At 46.6% G+C, this 27,383-nt stretch overlaps 1 protein-coding gene across 1 annotated transcript in view; it reads right to left on the bottom strand.

Annotated features, from left to right (window-relative positions):
• LOC102872780 (mucin-16-like) overlaps positions 1–27,383 on the bottom strand; it is a 121,719-nt gene that overhangs the window by 46,733 nt on the left and 47,603 nt on the right. Inside the window, exons 30-56 of the mRNA XM_006898806.1 lie at positions 26,947–27,119; positions 26,798–26,833; positions 25,433–25,626; positions 25,280–25,347; positions 23,537–23,709; positions 23,400–23,435; positions 22,318–22,442; positions 22,164–22,231; positions 20,701–20,873; positions 19,778–19,831; positions 19,532–19,591; positions 16,698–16,822; positions 16,322–16,389; positions 14,931–15,103; positions 14,754–14,821; positions 14,677–14,713; positions 13,955–14,076; positions 12,748–12,815; positions 9,544–9,716; positions 7,012–7,187; positions 6,701–6,768; positions 4,310–4,482; positions 4,162–4,197; positions 3,514–3,638; positions 3,103–3,170; positions 2,324–2,496; positions 1,985–2,020 (exon numbers count right to left, since the gene is read on the bottom strand). Of these exons, the coding sequence (XP_006898868.1) occupies positions 1,985–2,020; positions 2,324–2,496; positions 3,103–3,170; positions 3,514–3,638; positions 4,162–4,197; positions 4,310–4,482; positions 6,701–6,768; positions 7,012–7,187; positions 9,544–9,716; positions 12,748–12,815; positions 13,955–14,076; positions 14,677–14,713; positions 14,754–14,821; positions 14,931–15,103; positions 16,322–16,389; positions 16,698–16,822; positions 19,532–19,591; positions 19,778–19,831; positions 20,701–20,873; positions 22,164–22,231; positions 22,318–22,442; positions 23,400–23,435; positions 23,537–23,709; positions 25,280–25,347; positions 25,433–25,626; positions 26,798–26,833; positions 26,947–27,119 (2,849 nt within the window). The remainder of the gene's footprint in view (positions 1–1,984; positions 2,021–2,323; positions 2,497–3,102; positions 3,171–3,513; positions 3,639–4,161; positions 4,198–4,309; positions 4,483–6,700; positions 6,769–7,011; positions 7,188–9,543; positions 9,717–12,747; positions 12,816–13,954; positions 14,077–14,676; positions 14,714–14,753; positions 14,822–14,930; positions 15,104–16,321; positions 16,390–16,697; positions 16,823–19,531; positions 19,592–19,777; positions 19,832–20,700; positions 20,874–22,163; positions 22,232–22,317; positions 22,443–23,399; positions 23,436–23,536; positions 23,710–25,279; positions 25,348–25,432; positions 25,627–26,797; positions 26,834–26,946; positions 27,120–27,383) is intronic.

Raw genomic sequence — 27,383 nt, forward strand, 5'->3', positions numbered from 1 at the left:
GGGCTCATAGAGGAAAAATGCATGTTACTGTTGTTAAGTGTCATGGTACCCTGACTGGACCTGTTGCTTTTTTTTAGTCCATTGTTGCAGCCACTGCCAATTTATCTCATTGCGAATCCTCTTTTTTTTTTTTTTTTTGCTAACCTTGTACATTCTTCTAGGTGGTATAGTACTAGTCTGTGCATTGCTGTACAAAGGTAACTTGTGGTTGTTGTGATGCTGAACACTGTGACACTGATGTACCAAATGTGATAATGGTCACCCATGGTGGACAGTGTTTGCTGGAGCTTCCTGATTAAAACAAGCCTGGAAGCAGGAGTGGCATCCACTTGCAAAATGGCTTGCCTCCAGAAACTCTATGAACAGTGCTCAGGCCTTTCATTCATTGAGTTGCTATAAGTCATCTACAACTCGATGGCACCTAACAACAAAATAACAAAGCCATCAACTTGTAGTATTTTGTTGTTGTTACTGTATCATCCATCTCATTGGGGTCTCCCTCTCCTGCGCTGTCCATCCACTCTTCTGAGCATGAGGTCCTTCTTTAAGGACCAGTCTCTCCTGGCCGCATGCCCAAGTTAAGTTTGAGTTTTGTTTAGTAAAATGTACTTGCCTGTGATATTCAGTAATTAACACATTCTGTGGAATTTTCTTTGTTTGGAATGGGCATAAATATGAATCTCTTCAGATCTATGGGCAGGTAGTTACCTCTCAAGTTTTATGATTTATAGGAATGAACATTTTCATCATTGAATCCATTTATTGAAACCTCTCTGTTGGTATTCTATCAATCCGAGGAGCAATGGTTTGCACCAGTTCCTTCAGTGCACCTTGACTTCTTCCTTCAGTGCTATAATTTCTGACCATACACTACTTTCTGAAGTGGTTGAACACCTATCTTTTTTTTTTTGTACAGTAACTTGGTATTCCTCTGTTTTCTTTTGATGTCTTCTCTATCATCTAATATTTTGCCCATCGAAATTTTCAGTAGTGCAAAGCTTGCATTTTTTTTTTCTTTACCTATTTTAGTCTGAGAAATTGCAAGCATGCTCTTCACTTCTAGTTCCTGATTTTATTTTATTTTCTTGAATAACATTGAAATATGCTGTTCAGTTCATTTGCCTCATCATTTCTTCTGTTCGCTTTATATACTCAATACTCAAATTAAGTGTCATAGCTTATTTTGACCTATGTTTTGTCCTATCTTTGTAAGAGCCTTTTGGGGAAAAAGAGAAAGTCTTGAATGAAGTGAGAAGCAAATGTGCAAGGTGAACTAGAGGGAAGGCCAAGGTTGGCATGGTGGTCTCAGAATTTAATGCTTAGGGATGGAGAAGATTTGGGCTGATAATGGATGTTGAGATTAGGAATCCTGAGTAATTCTTGGGGGGTATGTGGGATCAACAGTGCTGAGCTGCTGCCTGGTGTGGATTTGAGTATCCAGAGTCTTAAATGTTGGCAGAATTCACAGAGTAAATGAACTTTCCTGGGGAGAGTGAATGAGCAATGAAGGAAGAAAGGATTTGGTACAAATGGTGGAGATATAAGAAATTAATGATTAATAAAATCCTGAGCTCTTTCCTACCTGTGGACATGGTAGTAAAGGTAGATGCAGGGACGATTCTGGGAAGGATGTGGAAGTTATAGCTGTTGTGGGGAGGGGATCAAGATTATAATCCAAGGGGTGAATGATCTCTAAGGAAATGACCATGGATGGTGAATGTGGGGTATTGAGTTATGAAAGTATAAAGTTATAGAAATAGCATGTTCTCTCAGCCTGGGAAGAGGTTTTATTCTCAAAATCACGAGCAAGGGGGTGACCTCTGTTTCCCTCAACCCAGCCTATGGTCTTTGAGGACTGTTGACCCTTTCCTTTCTGATAGTAAGTTATGGGTGAGATGAGTTGGCAGGTCATGCAGCACTTTTTTGTTTGGAAGAGGTGGGGTGATACCAAGCACACAGGGAAACTGGGGTTTGCAATACTCACGGTTGGAGGTGGTAGCTGAAGTCCAGTTGGTATAACCTGCACATGGTGAAGAATGAGGTGAGAGAGACATTTAATGAAGCGACAGCATAACCATAGGAGAAATAGTGGCTGGAACCCTAAGAGCTGTTTGTTATTCCTCTCAAGGAAGACAGAGCCCTTACTTGGCAGGGATCAAATGCCACACTTCCCTTTCCGGTTCAGAAGTGACAGAAGTCTTGCTTAAATATTTCTAAAAAGGATAGGCCCAGATAGAAACCTGAACTCACGTAGGAAAACCCTACCCTGTCTAGACCCATCTAGCAAGGAGGAAGAGATGCCCACCCCAGCAGAACCTCTCACCATTGACATAGAGACTATCTTTCTCTAGGGTGTAAGGGCCCAGTTGGGTGACTCCATGGGTCAGCTGGTTCAGCTCCCAGTAGAGCTGCTCTCTGTCCAGATCAAGTCCCTCAGGGTCGGGATGGTGGGAGCAGATGGCATTCACTCCAGTGGCTTCCCCATCTTTCTTGGGCCTGGAGAGGGAGGATAAGGAGAGAGCAACCAATGGAGTCTCCCACAAAAGTTTCTGAGATTTGATTATTGACATATAGGTGTCAGGGAATGTGGGAAGCCCGGAAGAGGGATGAGAAGGTCGATTGAAAGTCTCTGAGGGTACTTTTCTGGAGATCATCCTGGGACTGTGGTAGAATTGTAGGTGGGGAATTTTTATGAAATTGAAAAGCCAAAAATTATATATCCACAGCATGGAGACAGAAGAACTCATACGTGGGACTCAGTACTGGGGATTAGAGTACGTGGAGATCTTTCTGGAAACACTTCCTTGGGATAGTATTTAACACCTGAAGGAAATACTTTTTATTGTTAAGAGAGCCGGGGAGAGGGACTTTGAAGAGCGATCAGCGAAGGCCCAGGTCTGCTTAGAAGCTCGCAGTCTGGGAACTGGAAGGCGGATTAGTAGGCACCTTGGTTTTGGATCCAGCGCCTCCTGAAAGCACCCTTGTTTCTTCCTCCTTCAGCAGTGTTGGAAGGAATGCCTTCGGCCTGGGAGCACCTGGAGTAGCCACACTTCCACCCCCTCTATCCCCCCCACCCCCAGCTGTCCTATAGGAGAATCTCACCTGAGCAAGCTCAGTTTGCAACCAGAAAATAGGGGGCCAACAGTGGTGTTCTTGAACAAGGGCTCAAGCTGTGGAGAGAAAGAAAGGCAGTCACGTGGGTGGGGCGGGGCAAAGGTGGGCGGGGCACAGTGAGGAGTGTTTGGAGCTTTCATAGTCGGGTGCCATCTCTGAAAGCCATCCAAGGGTCAGCCACGAGTCGGTTCTGTTTCAATAGTACAAAACAGTACATAAGAGCAGGGCAGAAGCCAAGTTGGAGACCCCGGCCCCAGTGAACAGGACAGGAGTGAAGTGAGAAGGTTAGTACCAGGGAACACAGTAGAAATGAGGTAAGAAGGTTTGGAACCAGGGGCAGGACATGAATTAGGCGTTGGGACCATGAGAAGGGCAGGAGGAGGCGGGAGAGCCTTTTACCAGATACTGCAGGACCTTCTCCATGGTGCTGAAATTTATGGAGCCAGGAGGCCCCATGGCCTCAGTGTAGGGCAGGTTGAGGATGGTGAAGTTGAGGGTGAAGGGCACCAGGGCGAGGCTTGTGGCTGCATCAGAGGAAGGAGAGAGAGGGGCCATGTCTAGGCTGGGCCTGGGAGGGATGTTAGGGGCAGGGTCTGGGGCCATAACTCTGAACCCAATGCGGGTCACATAGTAGTTCTTAGCGATGGTTGAGGGTCCTTGGAGTCACCAGTTATGGATGACATTTGAGCACTGTCTACCGAACATGGAGCATAGAATGTGTTGGAAGCTCCAAAGTGTTGAAACATCCATTTGAAGACTCAATGATCATGCCTTTCCTTTCAATTGTTCACTATCCACCCCCTCAGCCACCAAGCACTGGCCATTTCTCTGTGTCCTGAGGCCATTTACAGCTGTGTCCTTCTTTCTTGACCGTGTGTGTGTGTGTGTGTGTGTGTGTGTGTGTGTGTGTGTGGGGGTGTGGGGGGGTGGCTGGGAGTAGGGGGTAGGGGGGTAGGGGTGATGGGTGGTGGTTGGTGTCAAGGGGCCTTTTGCTTCCTTGGGGAGTTTTGAGGGGTAGGGAAGGTCCTGGGGTCTCTAAGTACTCACTATTGGGAGTAGTTTCTGAAATCTGGTGGGTGTAACCTGCAAGGTAGAAAGAGAAAAGATGAAGGAAGTCAGGAAGAAGAGAAAGGGTGAAATGGAAAGGGTGGGCATGGGGCTTTCTGGGATGCAGAGCTGGTGAGTAGCCCCTTACCATTGATGTAGAGACTGCCTTGGTCCAGAGTATAGGGCCCTAGCATGGTGATGCCCTGGGTCAACTGGCTCAGCTCCAGGTACAGCCCTTCGCTGTCCAGCCCAAGGTCTGCTTGATGGGGACGATAGGTGCATACGGCATCTACACTGGTAGCTGTTCCATCTTTTTCAGGCCTGAGAAGATACACAAATAGGAACAATGAGGATCCAGTTTGTTCACAATAGCAAGGAGTTGGAAACAACCCAAGTGCCCGTCAACAAACGAGTGGATAGAGAAGCTCTGGTATATTTACACAATGGAATACTATGCTGCATTGAAAAACAAGGAACTCATGAAATATTATACAAAATGGGTGACCCTGGAGGACATTAAGCTGAGTGAAATATCTCAGTCACAAAAGGACAAAGATTGCAGTGTCACTGTTGTAAAAAGGACCTGACATAAGGGTTGAGAGGAGATTGAGAAAAATGGGATAAATGACGTATACTGCATTGAAACGGATGATGGAGAGAACTGTTTAAAAGGGATATGTGATTAAGTATTATTGTCATGACAGGAGTCTGGAATGAAGGCTGCATAGTGGAATGAACTTGGGGAGGAGGGATTGTATGATAATGAAAGAATTTTTCTTCTCCTTTTCAAACCGAAGGCTACATAGTTGAGCAAACTTGTGGGGAGTGATTGTATAACAATGAAATAATTTTTCTTTTACCTTTCAAAGAGAAGAGTGGACTGGGGTGGGGGGAGGTGGGGCAGAGAGAAAAGTGCAACAATGAATGAATGGAAATCCAAAGTCTCTGAAAACTTTCATTAAAATTAATTAAAAACAACAACAAACCCTGCCAACATTAAAACCCCCTAAACCAAAACCCAAAACCAGGTTACAAGAGTGAAAGTCTCCTTGAATCAGGGCCTTATCTACCTTGAAACCAGAAGAACTTGATGGTTCCTGACCTTTCTAATCAGGGGTACAATGAATGGATTCTGATCAAAAGGGAGAAAAATGCAGAACAGAACCATGAAATCTTACAAAGCCCACATTTACCTGACTAGCTGAGGCTGCAAGATTTCTCTGAGATACATTTGAAACCTTGAATTGAAACTATCGCCCTGAAGTCACATTTTAACTAAATAACACTTTGGTTCACAAATAAAGACTCTCTTGTGACAGAGCTCCTTTAAAAAAAAATCACCTCCGTGAGACAATGACTTTAAAACAAAGTTCGGAAGGTAAAGGAGCAGGAAAACTAGATTTCTGGGGACAGAACAAACATGACAATGAGAGAGTGCATGGATTGCAAAGCAAGCAAGCAACGTCACTGTGGAAATTGTCGATGTGGAACTTTTCCAATGGAAACTTAAAACTGCTGGGTAAACCTTCACCAAAACCACAATATAATAAAATGCCAGTTTTGTTTCTTTTTTAAAGAGAGCAAGTGGTGTGGCTCTGTCAACAGAACCCAGGATGCTGAACCACCTGTCTTGGGAAAGTGATTCCTTAAATGTCGCCTCCAGGCACTGACCTCTCTCTCTCTCTCTCTCATCACTGACCTCCTTCGCCTCTGCGATCCACCACAAGGCAGCACATTCTCATTAGAAGCAGAATCATTTCGTTACACATTTGTTGACATTCTTCCCCCTCTCTTCTTATTGGTGGAATCAGAATGTGTTTACCCCACGCCCGGGCATCAGACCCTGCCCTGTCTACCCTCACACTTGCAGCTGAGTATCTCTGATCTGCATGCTCCATGCCAGGTTTTGCTCTTTGGATCTGTGATTCCCATTCCTGCAGAGCTGTCTCCTGGCCCAGAGGTGTGGCTCTTGGCTGCCACCTCCTGGTCACCTGAGAGCTTTGATTTCAGTTCCCCGGGGCCCACTGCCCTTCTGCCCTATCTTGGCTCTTCAATGATCTATATGTCCATTTTCTCATTTATACAATGGGAATAAACGTGATGGTCTCTACCTGCTAGAGGGTCAGCTATGAGTCGATTCGAGCCTGATGGCACATAGCCACCTCAGAACTACAGGAAGGATAGCTCATTTTTATCATGATTCTTTTTGATGGAATATTTATTGATCATATTGATTTTTTCATATAATAATTTATATACTTTTGTTTTAGAACATTGATTACCATTGATTAATATGGCCAATTTATTACAATGGCTAATCTTGCTTTTGCATTGCTATTCAGTAAACGCAACCTCGGAGATGGTAGGACTCAGGACTCAGGGAAAATGTGGGGGTGTCAGGAGCTCCAGGGGCAGTGACTGGAACACCAGTCCCAGACTGGGGGATGGAAATGACTAAGGTGGGAGATTCACCCTTGAGGGGCAAAGAGTTGAATCCCCAACCTTCCTGAGAGGCCACTTCTTTCTCAGGGAGTCTCACCTGAGAGAGGTCAGTCTGCAGCCAGAGTACAAAGAGCCGATACTGGTGTTCTCAAACAAGGGCTCGAGCTGGAGAAGAAGAGATGGAGGTGAAGAGAAGGTCTGGCAGACAGGGATGGGGATTGGGTGACGTGCACTAGGCAGGCACCAGTGAATGGAGAAAGGCTGAGAGGGACAGGACTGGCACCGTCTGAGAGGCAGGGCAAAGAGATCGGGTAGATGTCAGTCAGTAGGCTTGACACAGTAGGTTGGGGAAAGGTGATTGGGGCAAGGATCAGTTAATAGTCTGAATGAGGTGGCCAGGGCTCTCACCAGTAACTGCAGGGCCTTCTCCATAGCGTTGAATTTCAAGGAGCCCAGAACATGCATGTCCTCCGTGTAGAGCAGGTTGGTGATGGTGAAGTTGAGGGTGAAGGGCACCAGGATAGAGCCAGGGGCTGTCACAGGGAGAGAGGAAGCTGCCACCCTCTGTGAGCCCTGTGCTAGATCTAATGGGGACAGGGGCTGAGAATCTCCAGCCACCTCTGTGATGGCTGGTGCATCGGATCAGAATGTCTTTTTTCCCAGAATGGAAAACTTTCTTTTAAAAGATATGAGTAATAATGGTAACGACAATAATGACCATAAGAAAAACAGCAGCAACAATAATGGTCAGGATTTGTTAAGAGCAGATTCTACAGTGCACTCTGTGATGAACAGTATCTCCTTTAATTCTTACAACTATCCCAGAAGGTGAGCTCATGGGATAGTGAGGGCAAGGAAGATAAGAGTGAAGTGAAGTCACCATCAGAGAAGGTAAGTCACTGTCCTAAAGCCATTCAGCTCTTTTGAGCTAGAAATTCAGGCTCTGGAGTTTGAAAAACTTGAGGTTGAGTCCTGGCCTTTTTTGGGACATGGCTCAAAAAAAATCAGAGTACCCTAAGCTTCATTTTCTGCCACTCTCAGATGCATGAATAATAGTGCCTATTTGCTAGGGTTAAAGTATGATCACATATCAGGAATACATGGCAAATAACCAATGGATATTGCTGCTGCCTTGTTGACATTGTTGATGTACTGATATTTATCTGCGCTTTCTTTGCTGATAGTCTTAGTCTCTGTCCCTCGAGAATCAGTCTTCAGTTGTGTGAGCTATTTCCTTTCTGTCCTTAGATGGTACAAATGGTTAATGAACTTGACTGCTAAATGAGAGGATGAAGGTTTGAGTGCAGTCAAGGTGCCTCCAAAGGAAGGCTTGAAAAATTGACTTCAGAAAAATGAGCTACTGAAAACTTCATGGAGTGTAGTTTTACCCTCATGGAGTCACTACGAGTCATAGTTGTATTTTTTTTCTATCCTAAGAAAATACTGGGTTTTGGGAACTGTTCCAAATGAATTGCTCTTTCTGGTCTTACAAACTGATCCTCTGGACTTTCTAAGGGTTAGGGACAGAGGACATGGTTACCAGCTGCCCCTGGCAGGTTATCTGGATTTGTTGTTGTTGTTATGTGCTGTTGAGTCACTTGAGAATCAAAGCGACCACTATGAGTCGAAGGTTATCTGGGGCGATTGTAACATGGCCACACGTTCATACATACCCCCACCCCCCCAATCCACAACCCTTCCATCAGTAGACAGAGGTCCATTTCTTCACCCCTTGAATCTGGCCTGGACATGTGACATGATTTGGGCAATTGGATAAGGAAGAAAGATGTTTTGCACTGGGGCTGTCCTTCCTGAAGCTACGAACTCAAATGACCAACATGAATATGGTCAGTGAGCCTGAGCTGGCCTGGTGGGTGAAGACAAACCAATAAGGAAGAACTGAGGCATCCCGACCCAACGAATATCCAGGCCTTTATAGAAGCTGAGACACCAGCCACGCTGTAGGATGGAAGACGTAGAAAGGAACCCAGTTAACAATGGAGGAATTGGCAGCTTGAGCTGGAAATCTACTGTTCACAGAGCTCTTCAGATATAAGCATGGACCTGGACTGGGCCATGGCAAGGGAATGGTCTCCAGGATTCATGCTCCCACCATGTCCTCTTTCCTGCTTGTACACACTCTCTTTGCTCTTCTTACTGTCATAGACAGAGGCACATGGGTGGGAAGGAAAGAGCATGGAGAGCCGCTTCCTACCTGGGGAGCCGGAGAAGGGGACTGAAGTGGTTGAGGGTCCCGAGGAGAGTGAGACAGTCACAGCAACTGAGGAGGAAGCAGAAGAAATGGGAATGATACAGCGTCAGTGTCTTGGACTTTTCTTAGACAAGGGGCCCTGATACCCTGCCCGAGTGATGGGAGGCAGAGATTGGGAGATGGTGGCCAAGGCCTTACAGCTTCCTTTACTCCCAGGCTCCTTGGCTATGGGAGAATGACCAACTGCTCTCACCAAGACCAACGGGACTTGGGGTCTTTTGAGGTTTGGACACTTACCACTGAGAACAGTAGTTAAGACTCGTCTGGTATAACCTACAAAGAGTGAGTAAGAAAAGAGGGAGATGAAGGGTTTGAGAAGGTTTATGGTGGGATGGAACATCTGAACTTTCAAGGAGGAACAGATGCCAAGAGGGCATCTGTGGGTTAAGGGGTCATTCTCTTTCAGGCTATGAACAGTGCCTCCTACAACCTTTCTCTCTGACTTTCTGTTTCCTCTCCTCTCCTCTCCTCCCTCTCCCCATCCCCATTCCTTTCTCCTTCTCCCTCCTCCTCCTCCTCCTCTTTCTTCTCCTTCTTCTCTCTCTTTCTCTCTCTCTTTCCCTTCCTCCCTCCCTCCCGCCTCTATCATTTTGCCCTTAATAGAGATGCTGCAGCAGCAAGACCCACCTGGGGACCCAGAGGAGACCCCTGCCACCACTACCACTCACCATTGACATAGAGACTGTCCCTGTCCAGGGTGTAGGGACCCAGCTGGGTGATATTGTGGGTCTGGTGGCTAAAATCCCAGTAGAGCTGTTCTCTGTCCAAGCCAAGACCTGTGGGGTCAGGGTGGTGCATGCAGATGGCATCTACTCCCGTAGCTTCTTCATCTTTCTCAGGTCTGGGGAGAGAAAGAGATAGGCATGTGACAGGTCAGAGCGGTGTCACTGACAGACCGCTGTTTGAATTAGGGGAGACCAAAGTGGATATGTTAGTCAGATGACTATTGGTTCAAACTCTAGCCTTCTCATTTTTGGATAACAATGACACAAACGTCTCTAACTCTTGGTTCTCTCATCTGCACAGTATGAATAATGCTGGAACCTCTTGGTTGGAATTCTATGGTCCAGAGATGATTGATATACAATACCCACCCCTGGTGTCAGGTCCATTATGTTGTTGTTATGTTGTTATGTGTGGTCGAGTAGCTTGCGACTCATTGCAACCCTAGCTACAACAGCCCTAAACCCTGCTCTGTCCTGTGCCAGTCTCACTGTCTCTGATACACCCATCCCAATTACCCCAGTCACTCAATCAATCCACCTCATAGAGGGTCTTCCCCTCCTTTGCTGTCCCTCCACCCCTCCCAAGCATGATGTCCCTCTCCAAGGACTGGTCCCTCCTTGAAACGTGTCCAAAGTATGTCAGACGAAGCCTCAGAATCCTTGTCTTGAAGGAGCAGCCCAGTTTAACTCTCTCCAGGATGAACTTGTTTTCTTAGCAGTCCATGGTACACTCAATACTCTTCTCCAGCACCACAGCGCAAAGGCATCAATTGTCCTCTCTCTAGTCATTGTCCAACTCTCTGACGCATAACAACCAATTGCAAAGACCATGGCCTGTATCAGGTGCACCTTAGTCTCCAGAGTGACACCATTGCTCTTCAGTATTTTGGAGAGGTTCCTAACAGCAGACTTTCCCATTGCAATATGTCTTTTAATTTCCTGGCTACTGGTGCCAAGAGTGTTAACTGTGGAGCCAAGCAAAATAAAGCTGTGAACAATCTCAATCTCTTCACCATCCATCCTGATGCTGCCAATTGGTCCAGTGGTGAGAATATTTGTCTTCTTGATATTGAGCCTCAATCCATATTGGAGGCTGCTGTCCTTGATCCTCTGCAGCAAGCACTTCAGGTCCTCCTCGGTTTCAGCAAGCAGGGTTGTGTCATCTGCATAACGCAGATTGTTGATGAATTATAGGTGATTGTTAATGAACTGGTAAAGAACTGTTTATAGATCTTTACTAGGTCCTGGAATGGCTGGACAACAGAGCTAACTGGAGACTGGTCAGGTCTCAGGAGGCTGAGCCAACCCAGTTTCTGGACCTGAGAAGCTGAGCAGAAGCATCTGCAAAGCATTGACCTCTCGCTGGCCTCTTGCCTCCTGCATCATCGTCACCCTGAGACAAGAGGAAAAACTAGAAACAATGGGATAAGCTTGGAGGCCAGCAGATTGTACTTACAGAGAACATTGCCAGAGAGAATTGGATCCACTCCTGTCCAGGGTAGAAGAGCCTTGAGCTCAGCTGTTCCCAGCTCTAATTGTAGACATCTGTTGTGTTGTTTGCTGACACTGGCTCTAGTGTGAAGACTTTGTGAGTAACCTGCATCTTGTTGGGGAAGACTTTGAGTGGGCATCACTACCTGGCAGGGAGCTATGGCTTTTGATGGCCTGGACTACAGTGACCCTGATAACTTGAGTTGGAAGTGGATTCACCCACTATGCAGTATTTAAGGAAGGACTCAATGTTGAAGCTGTGCAAGTGCAGGGCTGGCCCCTGTTATAAATTGAATTGGGTTCCTCCCCCATATGTGTTAGAGACCTCATAGAGCAAGGTTTAGGGCTCTTGTACATAGGGTCACTATGAGTTGCAAGCAACTCAATGGCACGGAACAACAACAGCAATACCTAATTTTATACCTTGCTTTAAGAAACACTTAGGGAAAAGGAATCTGTATGTTTTTGACATATAAAGCATTTCCTCTCTTTGATAGATTTTTCCCCCTGTGCTGTTGTAAAATTTTTGCTACTCTAACACTTAAAGCCGATTCAGTTTTCCAAATATATGCCCATTGTACTACTGAACAGCTTATATTTTTCAAAAATAAGCAAATATTTCAACTGAAAACATTCATAGAATGCCTATAAATATTAAACACATTTGTTCAGTCATAAATCCATTGTTGTTCAGTCAGTTCCTCATGGTGACCCTCTAGGAGAAAGCAGAGCTACCCTAAGCTATGGATGTTGGAGATCACACTTCTCTGTCTGAGTATTTGAGAATAGGATTGACTTTGCTGCCCCTGTGCAGGGTGTGAACTAAAGACGTCTGTGTTAGAAGGATCATCACAGATGAAGAGACAGCAAGTCTAAAGGAGAAAGATGGTTACTCTGTGAAGGTTGCCATGGCTACAGAAGGTGGTACAAGAGGTGTCTCCTAGAGCCTCACCCTAGAGCTGGGCCCTCAATTCAGATGACTAGCCTTTTTAACTACGAGATAATAAATTTGTGTTGGTCAAAGCCACCCACTTGTGATGCCATCTGTTACACTATCATTAGAATTGAGACAGTCTCTGAGGGTGTTTGTTGTTGTTAGGTGACTCATAGTGACCCTATGGACAAAAGATCTGAACCCTGCCCTATCTTCTGCCATCTTCATCACCTCTTACACACTTGAGCCTATTGCTGCAGTCTCTGTGTCAACCCATCTCATTGAAGGTCTTCCTGTCTTTCGTTGGGCTTCATATTTCTAAGAATGATGTTCCTCTCTGAGGAATAACCTCTCCTAACAACATGCACTTCTTATCTTTGCCTCCAAGGAGCCCTCTGGCTGCACTTTCTCTAAGATTTTATCTGTTCTTTTGGCAGTCCATGAGGTACTCAATATCTTCTCCAACACCACAGCTCAAAGGCACCAATTCTCCTGTCATTCTTGGTCTTTGACCATGTCTCAGATGCCTAGCTAGTGATTGGAAAGACCATGGCCCAAATCACATGCACCTTAGTCCTTATACCAACATCACTCTGAATGTGAGTGTCTTCTTAAAATGACCTGTAGGGGCCTCCCATCCCTCCCTTATTCCAAAGTCTGGCCAGCCCAGCCAGCTCCCACATTGCTCTCTCTTTTAAGAGAGAACAGAGGGGAAATCTCACCTCAGTGTGGTTAGTCTGCAGCCAGCGTAGAGGGCACCAAGGCTGCTGTTGATGAATAAGGGCTTGAGCTGAGGAAGAGGGAGAAGCAAAGAAAGTGCCTGTAAAGTTACTATTTTGAAACAATAAACAATTTTAATAAAACAGCAACTCGCCTTTCTCCTAAAATCTAATTATCAAAAGCAAGCCGGTGGGATAAATGCTTCTATCATCTCAGTTTTGCAGATGAGGAAGGAGAAGTAGCAAAAGTCAAGGTCATGAGTCCAGGGTCACATGTTGTTGCTGTTGTTATGTGCTGTCCAGTCGCTTGTGACTCATAGCGACCCTATGTACAACAGCCCTAAACTGCTCTGTCCTGTGCCAATTGCACTGTCTCTGACACTCCCATCCCAACTAACCCAGTCACTGAATCAATCCACCTTCTTTAAAATTTTTAATTTTTAAAAATTTTTCTACTAGTTTATTTACAAAATTAAAATAGAAATTTAAACAAATTCCCTCAAACTCCCCTCCCCATTACAAAATGAGCAAAAAACATGGAAAGAATTTTCACAGGGGAAGATATTCGAATGGCAAACAGACACATGAAGAAATGTTCCAAATCACTGGCATTAAGAGAGATGCAAATAAAAATCATAATGAGGTACCATCTCACTCCAGTAAGAGTGTCAGTTTAACAGGGCAGCAAGTAATAGATGTTGGAGAGGATGTGTCGAGAAAGGAACTCATAGACATTGTAGGTGGGACTGTAAAATGGTACAACCATTCTGGAAGGCAGTTTGGTGCTTCCTCAAAAAGCTGAACATAGAAATTCCATATGACCCAGCTATTCCATTACTTGGAATAGACCCTGAGAATATGAGGACTGAGGCATAAATTAAGATTTGTACACCAATGTTCATAGCAGCATTATTCACCATCAGAAGAACATGGAGACAGCCCAAATGTCCAACCACAGGGTCACATAGCTTTTAAGTGACAGTACCAATGTTTGGACTTGACACTGTCTGCTTTTGAGCCCATGGTTTTAAGCACTCTAGGTTCTCAGAAAGTATAGCAGGGAGGTGAAATTAAGGTAGAGGAGAAGTGAAAGACGCATGAAGGGGGAGAAACCAGAGGTACCCTGAAGGTGGTAGTGGTGGGAAGTCAGAGGTACAGTGAAGGTGGAGGGGAAGTTGGAGAAGGAGGATGGGGCGGGGTGTGTTCTCACCAGCCACTGTAGGATGGATTCCGTGGAGTTGAACTTGGCAGAGCCTGGTTGCATGTCCTCTGTGTAGTACAGGTTGGTGATGGTGAAGTTGAGGGTGAAGGGCATTAGGACAGGGCCAGGGGCTACATGGGAGTAGGGAAGAGTGAGAGAGGCTGTGTCCTACATCAGGCCTAGACAGGATGTGCACAAAGACCTTCTGGACGCAGGCCATCCCGATCAGTGTGTTTTGCTGAAACCAGGCAAGTTCTGTTCTACGTGATCCTGACTGCTCATATACCCGACGTGTCAAGTCTAGGCTAGACTGCTGTGAGAAGAGGTGACAAGGTGGGGAGTTGAGGAACCCAAACTTCCCCAGGGTGAGGCAGTTTGTGAAATGTCAGATCACCTTCTGAGATGAACTGACCTGCCAAGATCTGTTGGACAATCTGAGGAACATTTTGCAAAATAATATCCCTCCCACCTAAGTTCCAAAGTTTATTGGTAGTGTGGTGGTTTTTTGGGGGGGAAGGGGTCAGGACGTCCACTTCCTAAATGCCTCTGGAATCTCTATAAACTTCGATAAATATTGATAGTTGTAGAGGAGCTTCAGGCCTTTTGTTCGTAGCGTCGTTAGGAGTCATGCTCCACTCGAAGGCAATCAACAACAACATATTTCTGTTACATCAGACGTGACCACGAACAAGAAGGAATTATCTAAGAAAGAAGTCTCCACTCTCGAAAACTTGAGGGAGGGTTGCTGGGGAGTTTTGACAGTGTCCACTTCCATTCTTAAGGGTTGAACCTGGTGGGAGAGGCTCACTGGGGTTATCAGTTTTTCTGAAGAATACTCACTGCTGGCGGTCATGGTGAAGTTCTGGTGGGTGTAACCTGTGGAGAAAGGATGAGGAAGGTGAAGGAGGAGAACAAGGGAGAGATAGAGGGGCCCTACTAAGTTTTGGTTTTATGTTATTATTTTTTTTAGATGACATTCCCTCACCATTAATATACAGACTGTCACTGTCCAGGGTGTAGGGGCCCAGGTGGGCGACCCCATGGGTCAGCTTGCTCAGTTCCCAGTACAGCTCCTCTCTGTCCAGACTGTAGCCCTCGGAGACAGTGTAGTAGGCACAGAAGGTGTCCACTCCAGTGGCTATTCCATCCTTCTTGGGCCTGGAGAGGGACGAGGAAAAGATGACAATGAAAGGAATTCCCCAGGAGGGTCCTGAGACCACAAGGACAGACGAGGGTCCAAGGAAAAGCCTGATAACTGGAGAGAAGCCAGACTTAGAGTCACAGAGAGAACCTCAGCTTAGGAATGCAAGCATAATCAGGAATCACAGCTGGGGGCTTTTGATTACATTCAAAGCCTGAAGCCTGTATCCTCATGGAGTTGTGATAACAGAGCTCACACATGCTCACACGGGAAGCACTAGAAGAGCTGGGATTTGGCATTCAAGCAAGTAGAGAAGGGACCCCTGGCGAGATTCCTTGGGGATAGAATTTAACATCTGAAAGAAATGCTCCTATTGGTCAGAGATCAGGGTGCAGGAGATCAGTGGGTAATGAAGGAGGGGCTGGCTGTCCTGCTGATGGGCTTTGCAGAACCCGTGGGTTAGAAGGAGCACCAGGCGACTCCTGGGTGCTGGAGCCAGTGCTCTCTGAATCCCACCTCTGCTGTGACTGTGTGTTGTTGTTGTTGTTATGTGCCGTCAAGTTGCTTGCTAATCATAGCGACCCTATGTACAACAGCCCTAAACTCTGCTCTGTTCTGTGCCAATCGCACTGTCTCCGACACTCCCATCCCGATTATCCTAGTCACTGAATCAATCCACCTCATAGAGGGTCTTCCCCTCCTGTGCTGTCCGTCCACCCTACCAAGCATGATGTCCCTCTCCAAGGACTGGTCTCTCCTTACAACATGTGCAAATATGTTAGACGGAGCCTCAGAATCCTTGCCTCCAAGGAGCCGCCCCGTTTAACCCTCTCCAGGATGAATCTGTTTGTTTTCCTAGCAGTCCATGGTATTCTCAATACTCTTCTCCAGCACCACAGCTCAAAGGCATCAATTCTCCTTCTGTCCTCCCTAGTCATTGTCCAACTCTCTGATGCATAATAAGTGATTACAAAGACCATGGCCTGTATCAGACGCACCTTAGTCTCCAGAGAGACACCATTGCTCTTCAAGAACTTTGGAGAGGTCCCTAACAGCAGACTTTCCCATGGCAATACGCCTTTTAATTTCCTGGCTACTGGTGGCGAAGAGTGTTGACTGTGGAGCTAAGCAGACTAAAGCTGTGAACAATCTCTATCCCTTTTTACCAAGTCAGAGCCCTTGGGCCTGGTGTACTTGGGAAAGCTGGGGCCAGTTAGGCTACTGTGAAGTCTCACCTGAGTGAGGTCAGCCTGCAGCCAGCGTAGAAGGGTCCAACACTGGTATTCTTGAACAAGGTCCCAAGCTGTCAAAGGAAAGCAAAGTGAGTAGGCGGGCTGTGAAGGTAGAGGTGAGACAGTGGTCAGGTGACTGGGCATTGGGCCAGCATCAGTGTACCTAGCAGGACTGAGGTGGGGGAGGTCAGCACGAATTGGCAGGCTCGGCATCACTGGTCAGGATAAAGGACAAGGAAGAGGGCTATCCGTGGATAGACCCTTGTTGTATGAGACCACCATCCACACATATGGTAGGATGGAACTGGCAGGGCTGTGCCGGCAGGTAGGGAGGGATAGCATCTCTGGGCAGGGTACATCCAGATGAGGGGGTTCTCACCAGTCGCTGTAGGCTCCTCTCTGTGGTGTTGTATTTCAAGGAACCTGGGGAATGCATATCTTCCTCATAGGGGAGGCTGGTTATGGTGAAGTTGAGGGTGAATGACACCAGGGCAGGGCCAATGGCTGCAGGGACAGTGCGAGAGACACCCTCACTGAGTTTACGCCATGTCCCAGGACCCTGAACTTGAAACATCTCACATTGTGTCTTCAGCTCCACAAGGGTGAGTTTCAACAGGGAGGAGACCTCAGCCCAGATGCCAGCCTTAACTGAGGTGCACTGAGGATGCATGTGAAACAGTGTGCAATGGGGCTAAAGCAGAAAGCGGACAATTTCTAATCTTTATCATTAAGATTCCAGGGAGACAGAGCCCCTTGCCTGGGTTTCTTTTTTTCCCAAATTGGCTCTCATTAATCCAGTACATACAGTTGTTGTTAGGTGCTGTTGTGTCCCCTGAGAACCATAGTTTGTACAGCAGCTCTAAACCCTGCCTTTTTTTCAGAAGCAGTTCATTGCAAGGGAGGAGATTGTCCATCCTTCTGCAGTGGAGAAGCTGGTGCCCTCAAGCACAGCTTCTTGGCACTAGGCCACCAGAGCTCCTGTTTGGCAGTTGTGTTGTTGTTATGTGCCGTGAAGTCACTTGTGACTTACAGAGACCCTACGTACAAGAGCTCTGAAGCCTGCCCTGTCCTGAGACAGTCTCACTGACTCCGACACACTTACCCCCATTGCCTTAGTTACTGTATCAATCCATCTCATCCAGGGTCTTCCTCTCATGCGCTGTCCCTCCACCCTTCCAAGCATGATGTCCTCCTCCAAGGACCAGTCTATCCCGGCCACATGTCCAAAGTACGTGAGATGGAGCTTCAAAATCCTAGCCTTCAAGAAGAAACGTGGTTTCACCCTCTCCAAGACAGACTTATTTGTTTTCTTGGTGGTCCATGGTATGTTCAAGACTCTCCTCTGGCACCACAATTCAAAGGCATTAATTCTTCTTCTGCTATCATTAGTCATCGTCCAGCTCTTTGACGCATAAGTAATTGTGAAGACCATGGCTTGGATTAGGCTCACCTTAGTCTCTAGACTGACATCGTTGCTTTTCAGTACTCTGGAGTGGTCCCTGACAGCAGATTTCCCCAATGCAATTCATCAGGAATAGGTAAGTCTTGAACACTAATGAATGAACTACATACGGTTGATGCTCAAATTGGATTAGTCCAAATTGGGCACCTACTTTACATACTTGGGTTTGTTTGTTTAGCTTAAAGGGATATTTACCTTAAATTTTTGTGTGTCAAACTCGGTTCTAACTTGAATTTCCATTTACTTAACCCTTGAGACAAATCCTTTGGATGGAGACAGTATTATTTTCCCTTTCTTACATATTCGGTAAGAGCTCTAGTGGCCTAATGGTAGGAAGCTGTGTTTCAATTCCAAAGACACAAGGTTCAAATTCACCAGTTGCAATTCACATCCACCAGTTGCTTCGCTGGAGAGGGATCGGGAATCTCTTCCCATGCTATTCACTGCCTCTGAAATCTCACTGGAGAGTCAGCTATGAGTTGATTCCGACTCAGAGGGCACATAACAACAACAATTTAGTAAGTAGACAAAGAGAGCTTCAATAATAATAATAGCCTCATATAAATCCATGATTAAGTGACATGATTGGATTTGAACCCAGGTTTTGTGGACCCATAGTCTGTGCTCCTAATCCTTCCCCCAAGCACAGGTCTGACCAACGCTGCGTGCTGTGGCCTGATTGCTCTAATACCCTCAGGAAGTCCTGTCTAATAAATAACCAAAGAGATGCATAAGGCAGTTGTCCAGTGAGTAATGTGGAAAGTGACATTGGGCCACTGGGAGATTAGAAAGCAGATCTGGTCCTCAGACAAACCTGATTCAAAAGGGCATTTCCTGGGGGGACATGTAGCTCACAGGACTCCCCCTTTTCCCTGAGAATTAAAAAGAAGCATCAAAAAGAAACCCCTCACACACTTCTATGTCCTCAGAGTAATCACTTTGTCCTAACACCTTGGTGACTGTCGTGCAAATGTAGGTAATAGATGTGATTGTAGGCATGATAGTGTGTATACGATGAATTCTCATCTTCTTTGCCAGGAGCCTATAGGAGGCCAGGGCCCTTGGCATCCTCTATATCGCTGCGTGGCTTTTGTTATTAACTTCTGCCGAGAGAGTCCCAGCGTTGGTGACTGACTCCTTAATATAAACAGAATGAAATTCTGCCTTGGCCCACTTCATCTTCATGGTTGGTTGTGGAAATGGAGCATTGTTTTTGGTAGTTTGTTGTTGTTGTTGTTGTTTTGGTTTTTTAAAAGTACATTACTGAGGGGAGCTCTGGTGGCCTAGTGGCAAGGAGCTGCAACTACAATCCCAGAGGTGCATGGTTCGAATCCACCAGATGCTCTGCCGGGGAAGGAGGGACAATCTCCTCCTGTACCAGTCAGATCTGATTTGACGGTACACGCACACAAAAATAATAATAATAATAATAATAATAATAAAAAGTACATTACTGGGTGTTTCTTCTTCATTAATCCTAGTCTGGAAGTCCAGCCTCTTAGCAACATGCAAACCCCCACTGACAGAGAGGTGGGGGCATGAAAAGGGTGCATCATGGTTAAGGAGTCAAGCCAGGTTTCTTGTGTGGAAGTTGGGGGTTCTACCACTGAATCCTCCCACTGTCTGTCTCACTGATGCCTTTTTTACACGGTGATGTTTATAAACCTTGGATGAGTTAAGGAAGGGTCCTGGCTCCCCTGTGATGCCTCCCACCATCAAGTACATGAGAATCGCAGAGAGGAAGCTCTTACCTGTGGAGACAGGAACCAGAGCTGCAGTGGTTGCTGGGTAGACGGTAGAGGCAGTAGCAGCTGAGAAGAAAAGAGTGAGGTAAATGTGGAGAAAAGGTCCCCCCCAGCCGGACATGGTTATGTCCTGGGACTTGTATCATTTTTCCTGTGCTGGGTTTGTCTTTGTTGGGCCACTGGGGAGGGAAGACATGTGAAGTCCTGGCCTTTTCCCTCCTAGGGGCTGGGGGAAGGGGAAGGTAGCATTACCAGGGTGCAATGACTCACTGCTGAGGGTGGAGGGCAGGGCCTGATGGGTGTAACCTGCGGAGAGAGGCAGAGAGGGGGCACAGCTGTAAGAATGAGGGGATGTGAGAGAAAGAGGGGGCATCCAGGGTTTCCAAGAAAATCCATTTAAGTAACAGTTAGGGAGTGCAGTCCTCAAAGTGCCAACCTTGTTGACAAACCCCAGAACCAAAACCTACAGCTCAAGGGAGGATTTCTGTATCAGCGCATCTGATTGGCTTATGTATCTGCCAATCCACCCCTCCACTTCTCCTGACTTTCCAATTCCTCGTTTCACAACTCCCTCATTTAGAAAAAAAAACCAGAACTGGCTTTGACAAGCACTGTGGCAATTGGACAATTAAAACAGACATTCAGAGGGCGGAGGAAGAAGAACAAACTGGGGAGGAGGGTAGAGAGAAGGGTACAGCAATGAAGGAATGAAAACCCAAAATCCCTGTAAATGTTCATTAATACTAATAAAATTTAATAATTTTTTTAAAAAATTAGAAAATTCCAGAAAACCACATAATAAAAATTTTATTTCCACTTAAAAAAAAAACAAAAAAAAAAAACACTGCAACTCATGGTGATCTTCTGTGTGCAAGCGTGGAATTGCACAATATAAGTTTTCTGTGGCTGACTTTTTGAGAAGTAGATCACCAGGCCTTTCTCCTGAGATACCTCTGGGTGGACTCAAACAATTGACTTTCCAGTTAGCAGCTGAATGTGTGACCATGTGCACTACCCAGAACTGAACTTCCTCATGAAGAAAGGTGCAAAGGTCCAAGTGAGTCTGGGAGGTGCTTAAAGTTTCCCTCAAGGGAAGACGCCAGTGCAGAGCACAGTGGCTGTGCTGAGGCCCACAGGGAGGCCGGAGGAGCCCTGGCCGCAGCCCCAGTGCTCACCATTGACATAAAGGCTGTCCTCGTCCAGGGTGTAGGGACCCAGCTGGGTGACACCTTGCGTCCCACGACTCAGCTCCCAGTACAGCAGCTCTCTGTCCAGCCCAGTGCTTGTTGGGTCTGAGTGGTAGGTGCAGACAGCGTCCACTTCAGTGCCGGCTCTACCCTTCTCAGGCCTGGGGTGTGAGGACATATGCAGGACTGATGATGAGGGTGGGGTTTAAGAATGAGAGAGAGAACTGTTTAAAAGGGACATGTGATTAGGTATTATTGTCATGGCAGGAGTCCAGAACGAAGGCTGCACAGTGGAGTGGGCCTGGGGGGGACGGCTTGTATAACAATGACAGATTTTTTTAATTTTTTTTTACTTTTCAACAAGAAGAGCGAACTGGGGGAGTGGGGTGGGGAGGGAAAAAAGTGCAACAATGGGAATTCAAAGTCTGTAAATTTTCATTAAAATTAGTAATAATAAAAATATTAAAAAGAATGGTAGTGCCTGAGAAAAGCCACAGAGCTGAAATAAATTTTTCTGGAAGTCTTGCTGCTGGTGTTTCAACCACCAGTGAGGTTTTTCAAGGTGAGGTTTCAGTGGTGCGTTCAGGTTAACATAGATCGAGAAGGAAATGTGTCTGCCTGCTCTGACAGTGAGACAAAGAAAACCTTTGCAGCTTATAACAAAACATCATCTTACGGACTGACTTACGTCAAGTCCATCACCAAAAGAGGCCACTCCCTAGAGGAGGACGTCATGTTTGATGCAGAGTAAAGCCAGACAGGTGAGGAAGACCCTTAATCATATGGATAGTACAATAACCTCGGTTACTGACAAGAGAATGTTGGTTGTTATGAGGAGATGCAAGGCTGGGGACAATCTTACTCTGCTGTCTGTAAGGTTTTCCTGATCTGGATTCAAGTCAGATGAGACTAACAATCACCACTGAAGGTAATGTGAGGGTTTAAGGGAATAGATACCAAAAGGTATCGACATGACTAGTGTTGGAGAAGGAGAGCTGAGATTGGAGTTGAGACAGTATTTGTTTAATGGCCATTTGCGAGCCTCCTGACATGACACGATCAGGAGGGACTCAAGAACAGGCGAGGACAGTCCTGAGAGTTTGCCCATGACTTAGGTTTGTCACCCTTGAATATGATAAATGAGGAAAGAATATGCATGCCACAGGAACTGTTAGTTTTGCTTGATATTTTCTTCAGACAGAAAGTTGTTTTTTTGGGTTTTTTTGTGTTTTTGTTTTTTTAAATGAGCTAACTCCTGGGGCATGTTCTCTCCCTTGGACAGGACTAGAAGAGAGGCAGAATGTACATAGAACAGACAAGATGTGCACAAAGAAGAGGATGTGACATTGCTATCCCCAAGTGCCCAGGTGTGAAGCAAGCACTGGATGGGCAGGAGGTGCAGCATCTCTGAGGGGCAGGCAGGTGTGAAGAGCTTCTCCTGGGCATCTCACCTGAGCGAGGTGATGGTGCAGCTGGAGTAGAGGGTGCCAATGATGGTGTTCTCAAACAACGGGCCAAGCTAGAGAAGGACAAAGAGGTGAGCAGAAGGGGCTGAGATCAAGACGGGGTGAAAGCAGGCAGGCAGCAGGCGTTCAGGGCTCTTACAATGCGCTGTAGGACCTTCTCAGTGTTGTTGAACTTGGCAGATCCAGGATACCCCATGCTCTCAGAGTAGCGTAGGTTGGTGATGGTGAAGTTCAAGGTGAAGAACAGCAGGGTTGGACTTGTGGCTGCAATGGGGGAGGCAGATAAGAAATCCTGTCTTGGGCTCTGAGTTCATCCTCCTTTGTCAAGGTCTTGCCCAGCTTTCTCCAGCCCTCCTACATGAGTGTCTGATTCTCTCCACCAGATGGCGCCGCTGAGCTGTATTTTCTACCCTATGGAAGTTCATGCAAGTGATAACAATTTGAATCTCTGCAACTGGATTTTCTCCCAGAAGATCTGAGACACTACCATGAGATAATGGAGTGTCCTACTGGCCCAGTGGTCAAGTCCTAGGCACAGCCCAGGAGGAAGATGTAGCGGCACCAGTGTCTGTAAGACCAAAGCCTTGGAACCAATATGAGGAAGTTCTAATCTGTCTCGTAGACTTATTCTGAGTCAGAAGAACAGCAAAGGTTGGAGGTGATTTGGAGACAGAGGGAACTATAGGCTTCAGATACAAGCTAGAATAATAAGTGTTTGCATCTGAAACCTATAGTTTCCTCTGTCTTCAAATCACCTCTAACCTTTGTTGTTCTTCCATGCCATGAGTCACTTCTGACTCAAGAAACTCCCCGAACCTAGCAACACCATTTCAAAGAGCCCCCTCTGTCACTCCTCCTGCTTCTTTGGTTAGAACCCAACAGAAATTGCAGGGAACTTCTTCAGCAAGTCAGATTCCTACCCGTGGAATTGGAGGTGGGCTTGGCATCCCTGCAGAAGTCAAACCCACTGCATCAGCTGGGGAGAAGGACACCCAGAGTGTTTGCAGTGGACCCTAGCATCCTAGTGGTTGCAGGGAGGAGATGCCACATATGTGGCTTGTCAGGGTTTGACAGCTGCTTGCTGAAGGGAGCTGTCAGTGCGGTGGATTGAAGGGGGATTGGAGGCAGTGTTCCCATGACCTCTTCCATTCTGAGGGGCAGAGCTTCGTGTGCAGGCAGCCCCAGGGGTTATCAGATGCTCTAAAGCCTCAGAATACTCACTGTTAGGAGTGGTGGCTGAGGTCTTGTGGGTGTAACCTGTAGAGGGACAGGGAGAAAGAGTGAGGAAGGTGAGAGGGAAGGGCAGAGAAAGAGGGTGTAGGGCCTGCCATGCTTCAGAAAAGGCGGCACCCCCTCACCATTGACATAGAGACTGTCCTTGTCCAGGGTGTAAGGACCCAGGCGCGTGGCCCCATCAGTCAGCTTGCTCAGCTCCCAGTATAGCTCTTCTCGGTCTATCTCGTGGCCCTCGGGGTCAGCGTGGTGAGTGCAGATGGCGTCCACTCCAGTGGCTGCCCCGTCCTTCTCGGGTCTGGGGTCGGGGAGGACAAGGAGATGAACAAAGGGTATCTGCACCAGGGCTCCTGAGATCAGGAAGGCAGGACAGGGAGGGGCTGGAGGGAAGGAGGAGAGAAAGATGACCAGCCAGACTTGGATCCATATGCAAGGACTGAAGATGAGGGTGCGTTTCAAGAACGATGCACGTAAGAGAAAAGCCGTAAACTTGAATCAACATTCCTCCGGCGGTAAAAGGATTCTGGAGTTTTGCCACCGATTCTAACCACCAGCAGGGTTGTTCTTGGTGGACATCTTTAAATGGAAATTTCGGAGTAAAGCAGACTGGGAAGAAAGGTGTGCCATCTACTTAAAATAAAAACAAACCCAAATCCCACTTCTGTTGAAATAGGACTTCTGTTTCCACTCCATTTTCAAGAATGTAAGTGTTTGTAGACAGAGACTGCCTGCTCTTTGAATGTGCTATGGATTCCAGCTGGCAATCTTCTGATTACTCATGCAATACAGAAACCGAACACTGTCTCACTCCTTTCCTAAGGTATTCATCAAAGAAATCAGTCTTTAGTGGAGGGCATGCATCATGGAGGCTAGGATTTTGAAGCTCCATCTCACATACTTTGGGCACTTGGCCAGGAGGCACCTGTTCTAGAAGAAGGTCATCATGCTCAGAAGAGTGGAGGGACAGAGTAGGAGAGGAGGACCCCGGATGAGATAGATTGACACAGTCAATGGGGTCATGGGGGTAGGTATGCCGGAGAGACTGGCTCAGGCTAGAGAAGGCTTCAGAGCTACTGTACATAGGGTTACTATGAGTCACAGGCCATTCGATGGCACATAATAACAATGACAAGTTGGAGGACATAATGTTTGACGCAGCAGAGGGTCATAAAAGGAGGGGGAGACCCTCAGCGGGATGGATCGGTGCAACCACCACAGTGATTGACAAGAGCATCCTGTGAGTTGCTAGGATAATAGGGCATCATGACAACTGTGCAACATTTTGTCAGTTTTCTTAATTCAAGTCAACAGTAGCCTAACAACCACCAAAGACAGTTGGGGCTAAGGAAAGGAATAGTGGGTAAAAAAAAGTCTAGGATTTGTTCATGTTTGAGAGATGAGAAGGTGAATGAGGTTGGAAGAGGCACTGTATTTGTTGATTATCCAGGAACCTGCTTCCTGCCACCACACTATCAGAGTACGCTAAGAGAGAAAAACCAAGCTCACAATCTTGCCCTGGGAACTCTATGAAATGATGATAGTTATAGAAAAGCTTCAGGCCTTTTGTTCACAGGGTTGTTGCTGTGAGTTGTGCTCCACTCCATGGCATTGAACAACAATTACGATGAAGCGTGTTAAATGTGGGTGAAGGAACATTTATGGCAAAAAGACTGTTTATGTCAGTTTCATATTTTTTTGGACAGGACCAGAAGGCGGGCAGAATGGAATCCTGAATGGGCAGGAATAGGTGTAGGAGGTAATAGGGCATCTCGATACACAGATGGCCAGGTGTGGAGCAAACAGTACGAACAGGAGGAAAGGACTTTAGAAGGGATGCAGATCTGAATATCCTCTCCTGGGCATCTCACCTGAGCGAGGTCACTCTGCAACTGGAGTCAAGGGTGCCGACGCTGGTGTTCTTGAACAAAGGACCAAGCTAGATAAAGAGAAGGAGGTGAGGAGGAGGGCTGGGGTCATATAGGTGCAAGGGGAGGCGTGCAGTAGGCATTTGGTGCTCTTACAATGCGCTGTAGGACCTTCTCAGTGTTGTTGAACTTGGCAGATCCCAGATGGCCCATGTTCTCGGAGTAGCGCAGGTTGGTGATGGTGAAGTTCAAGGTGAAGAACAGCAGGGTTGGACTGGTGGCTGCAACAGGGAAGGCACATAAGGAATCCTGTGTGGAACTCAGATGCTCCTCAGTGGATGATCCCTTGCCTTCCCGTATGTAGTATCTGATTCTCTCCACCAGAGGGCTTCAGTCAGCTGTACTCTCCACCCTGAGGACGTCCAGGTAAATGGTAACCAGCAACTTCAATTCCTTTAACTGGATCTTCTCCCATAAGCCCAGGTTTGGGAGGCAGGGCAGTAAGATAAAGGAGCCCTAGTGGCACAGAGATTAAACCTTTGACTGCTGACCAGATATCAGCAGTTCAAACCCACTAGCTGCTCCCAAGCTCTCCAGGGGGTGGGGGGAGGGGGGGGGAGGAATGTCCCAGTTGGCTTTCATAAATATGACAGCTTTGGAAAGGCTATGGGACAGTTCTATGCTGACTTATAGGGTGATCCTGAGCTTGAATTGATTTAATACTATATGATAATAACAAAGATGGGGGGGGGAGATTTGAAGACAGGGGTCAACTCTAGGTTTCAGATGCAAGTTAGAAGGAAGAATGCTAGGATTGGGACCGGTATTCAAGAAACGCCATGGACTAAGGAACATCTTGGAAGATGTTCTGAGTGACCTTTGGATATATCACAAGAGCAATGGCAGGGAGTATCATCGTCAAGGCAGATTCCTACCTGTGGAACTTGAAAAGGATATCGACATCCCTGTAGAAACTACGTTTACTGTAGAAGCTGGGGAGGAAATGATCCAGTGTGCTTCAGGTGAGTACCCCATTATTTAAGAGGTGCCACGGAGGGGACGCTTTTTTTCAATATACTTGTAATTTTTAAAATTAATTTTAATGAAAGTTTATAGAAACTTAGGGTTTCCAGTCATTTATTGTTGCACTTTTGTCCCTACTCATCCCTCCCCTCCTAATCACTCTTCTCTTTGAAAAGAAAAAGAAAAACTCTTTCATTGTTATGTAATCCCTCCCCCCAAGTCCACTCCACTATGCAGTCTTCACTCTGGACTTCTGTAATGACAAGAATACCCATTGATATGTCCCTTTTAAACAGTTCTCTCCCTCATCTGTTTCAATGCAATATAGATCATTCCTCTTCGGAGGGGATGCTTTTAAAAATTAATACGAGTCACTGTTCAGAGAAGCTGGATGGGATGGTTGGAGAAGTGGAGACTGTGTTTTCATGGCTTCTTCCATGCCTAAAGACTGACCTTACTATAGGGGTTATTGAGTTTTCAGAAGATTAGAATACTCACGGCTGGGAGTCACGGTCAAGGTCTGATGGGTGTATCCTGTGAAGAAAGCAAGAGAAAGGATGAGGAAGGTGAGAGAGAGGAGGACACAGGGGCAGAGAGGGAGGAAGTGGGGCTACTGGGCTTCCAAAAAAAAGATGACTCTCCCTCACCATTGACATAGAGACTGTCACTGTCCAGGGTGTAGGGGCCGAGCCGAGTGACTCCGTGTGTCAGCCTGCTCAGTTCCCAGTACAGCTGCTCTCGGTCCAGCCTGTAGCCCTCGGTGTCAGGATGGTAGTAGCAGATGGAGTCCACTCCGGTGGCTGCCCCATCCTTCTCAGGCCTGGAGAGGGAGGGTGAGGAGATGACAATAAGTGGAGTTGCTCAGGAGAGGTCCTGAGGTTGTAGCAGACAGGACAGGTAGAGATCAGAGGAAAGCGGAACCTGTTAGAGATATGAGAAATCGGACTTAGATTCTCTGAAGGCACAACGGCCCATGTGCAGAGTCATGGGGTAGAAACTTTTATTAAACGGGAAGACTGAAACTTGCATTCTCATGACAGGGTACCTGAGCAGCTGAGAGAGAGAGAGAGAGAGAGAGAGAGAG

The sequence above is a fragment of the Elephantulus edwardii genome, unplaced genomic scaffold (genome assembly GCF_000299155.1).
Source record: "Elephantulus edwardii isolate Elephantulus edwardi_28Jun2011 unplaced genomic scaffold, EleEdw1.0 scaffold00237, whole genome shotgun sequence".
Taxonomy (NCBI): domain Eukaryota; kingdom Metazoa; phylum Chordata; class Mammalia; order Macroscelidea; family Macroscelididae; genus Elephantulus; species Elephantulus edwardii.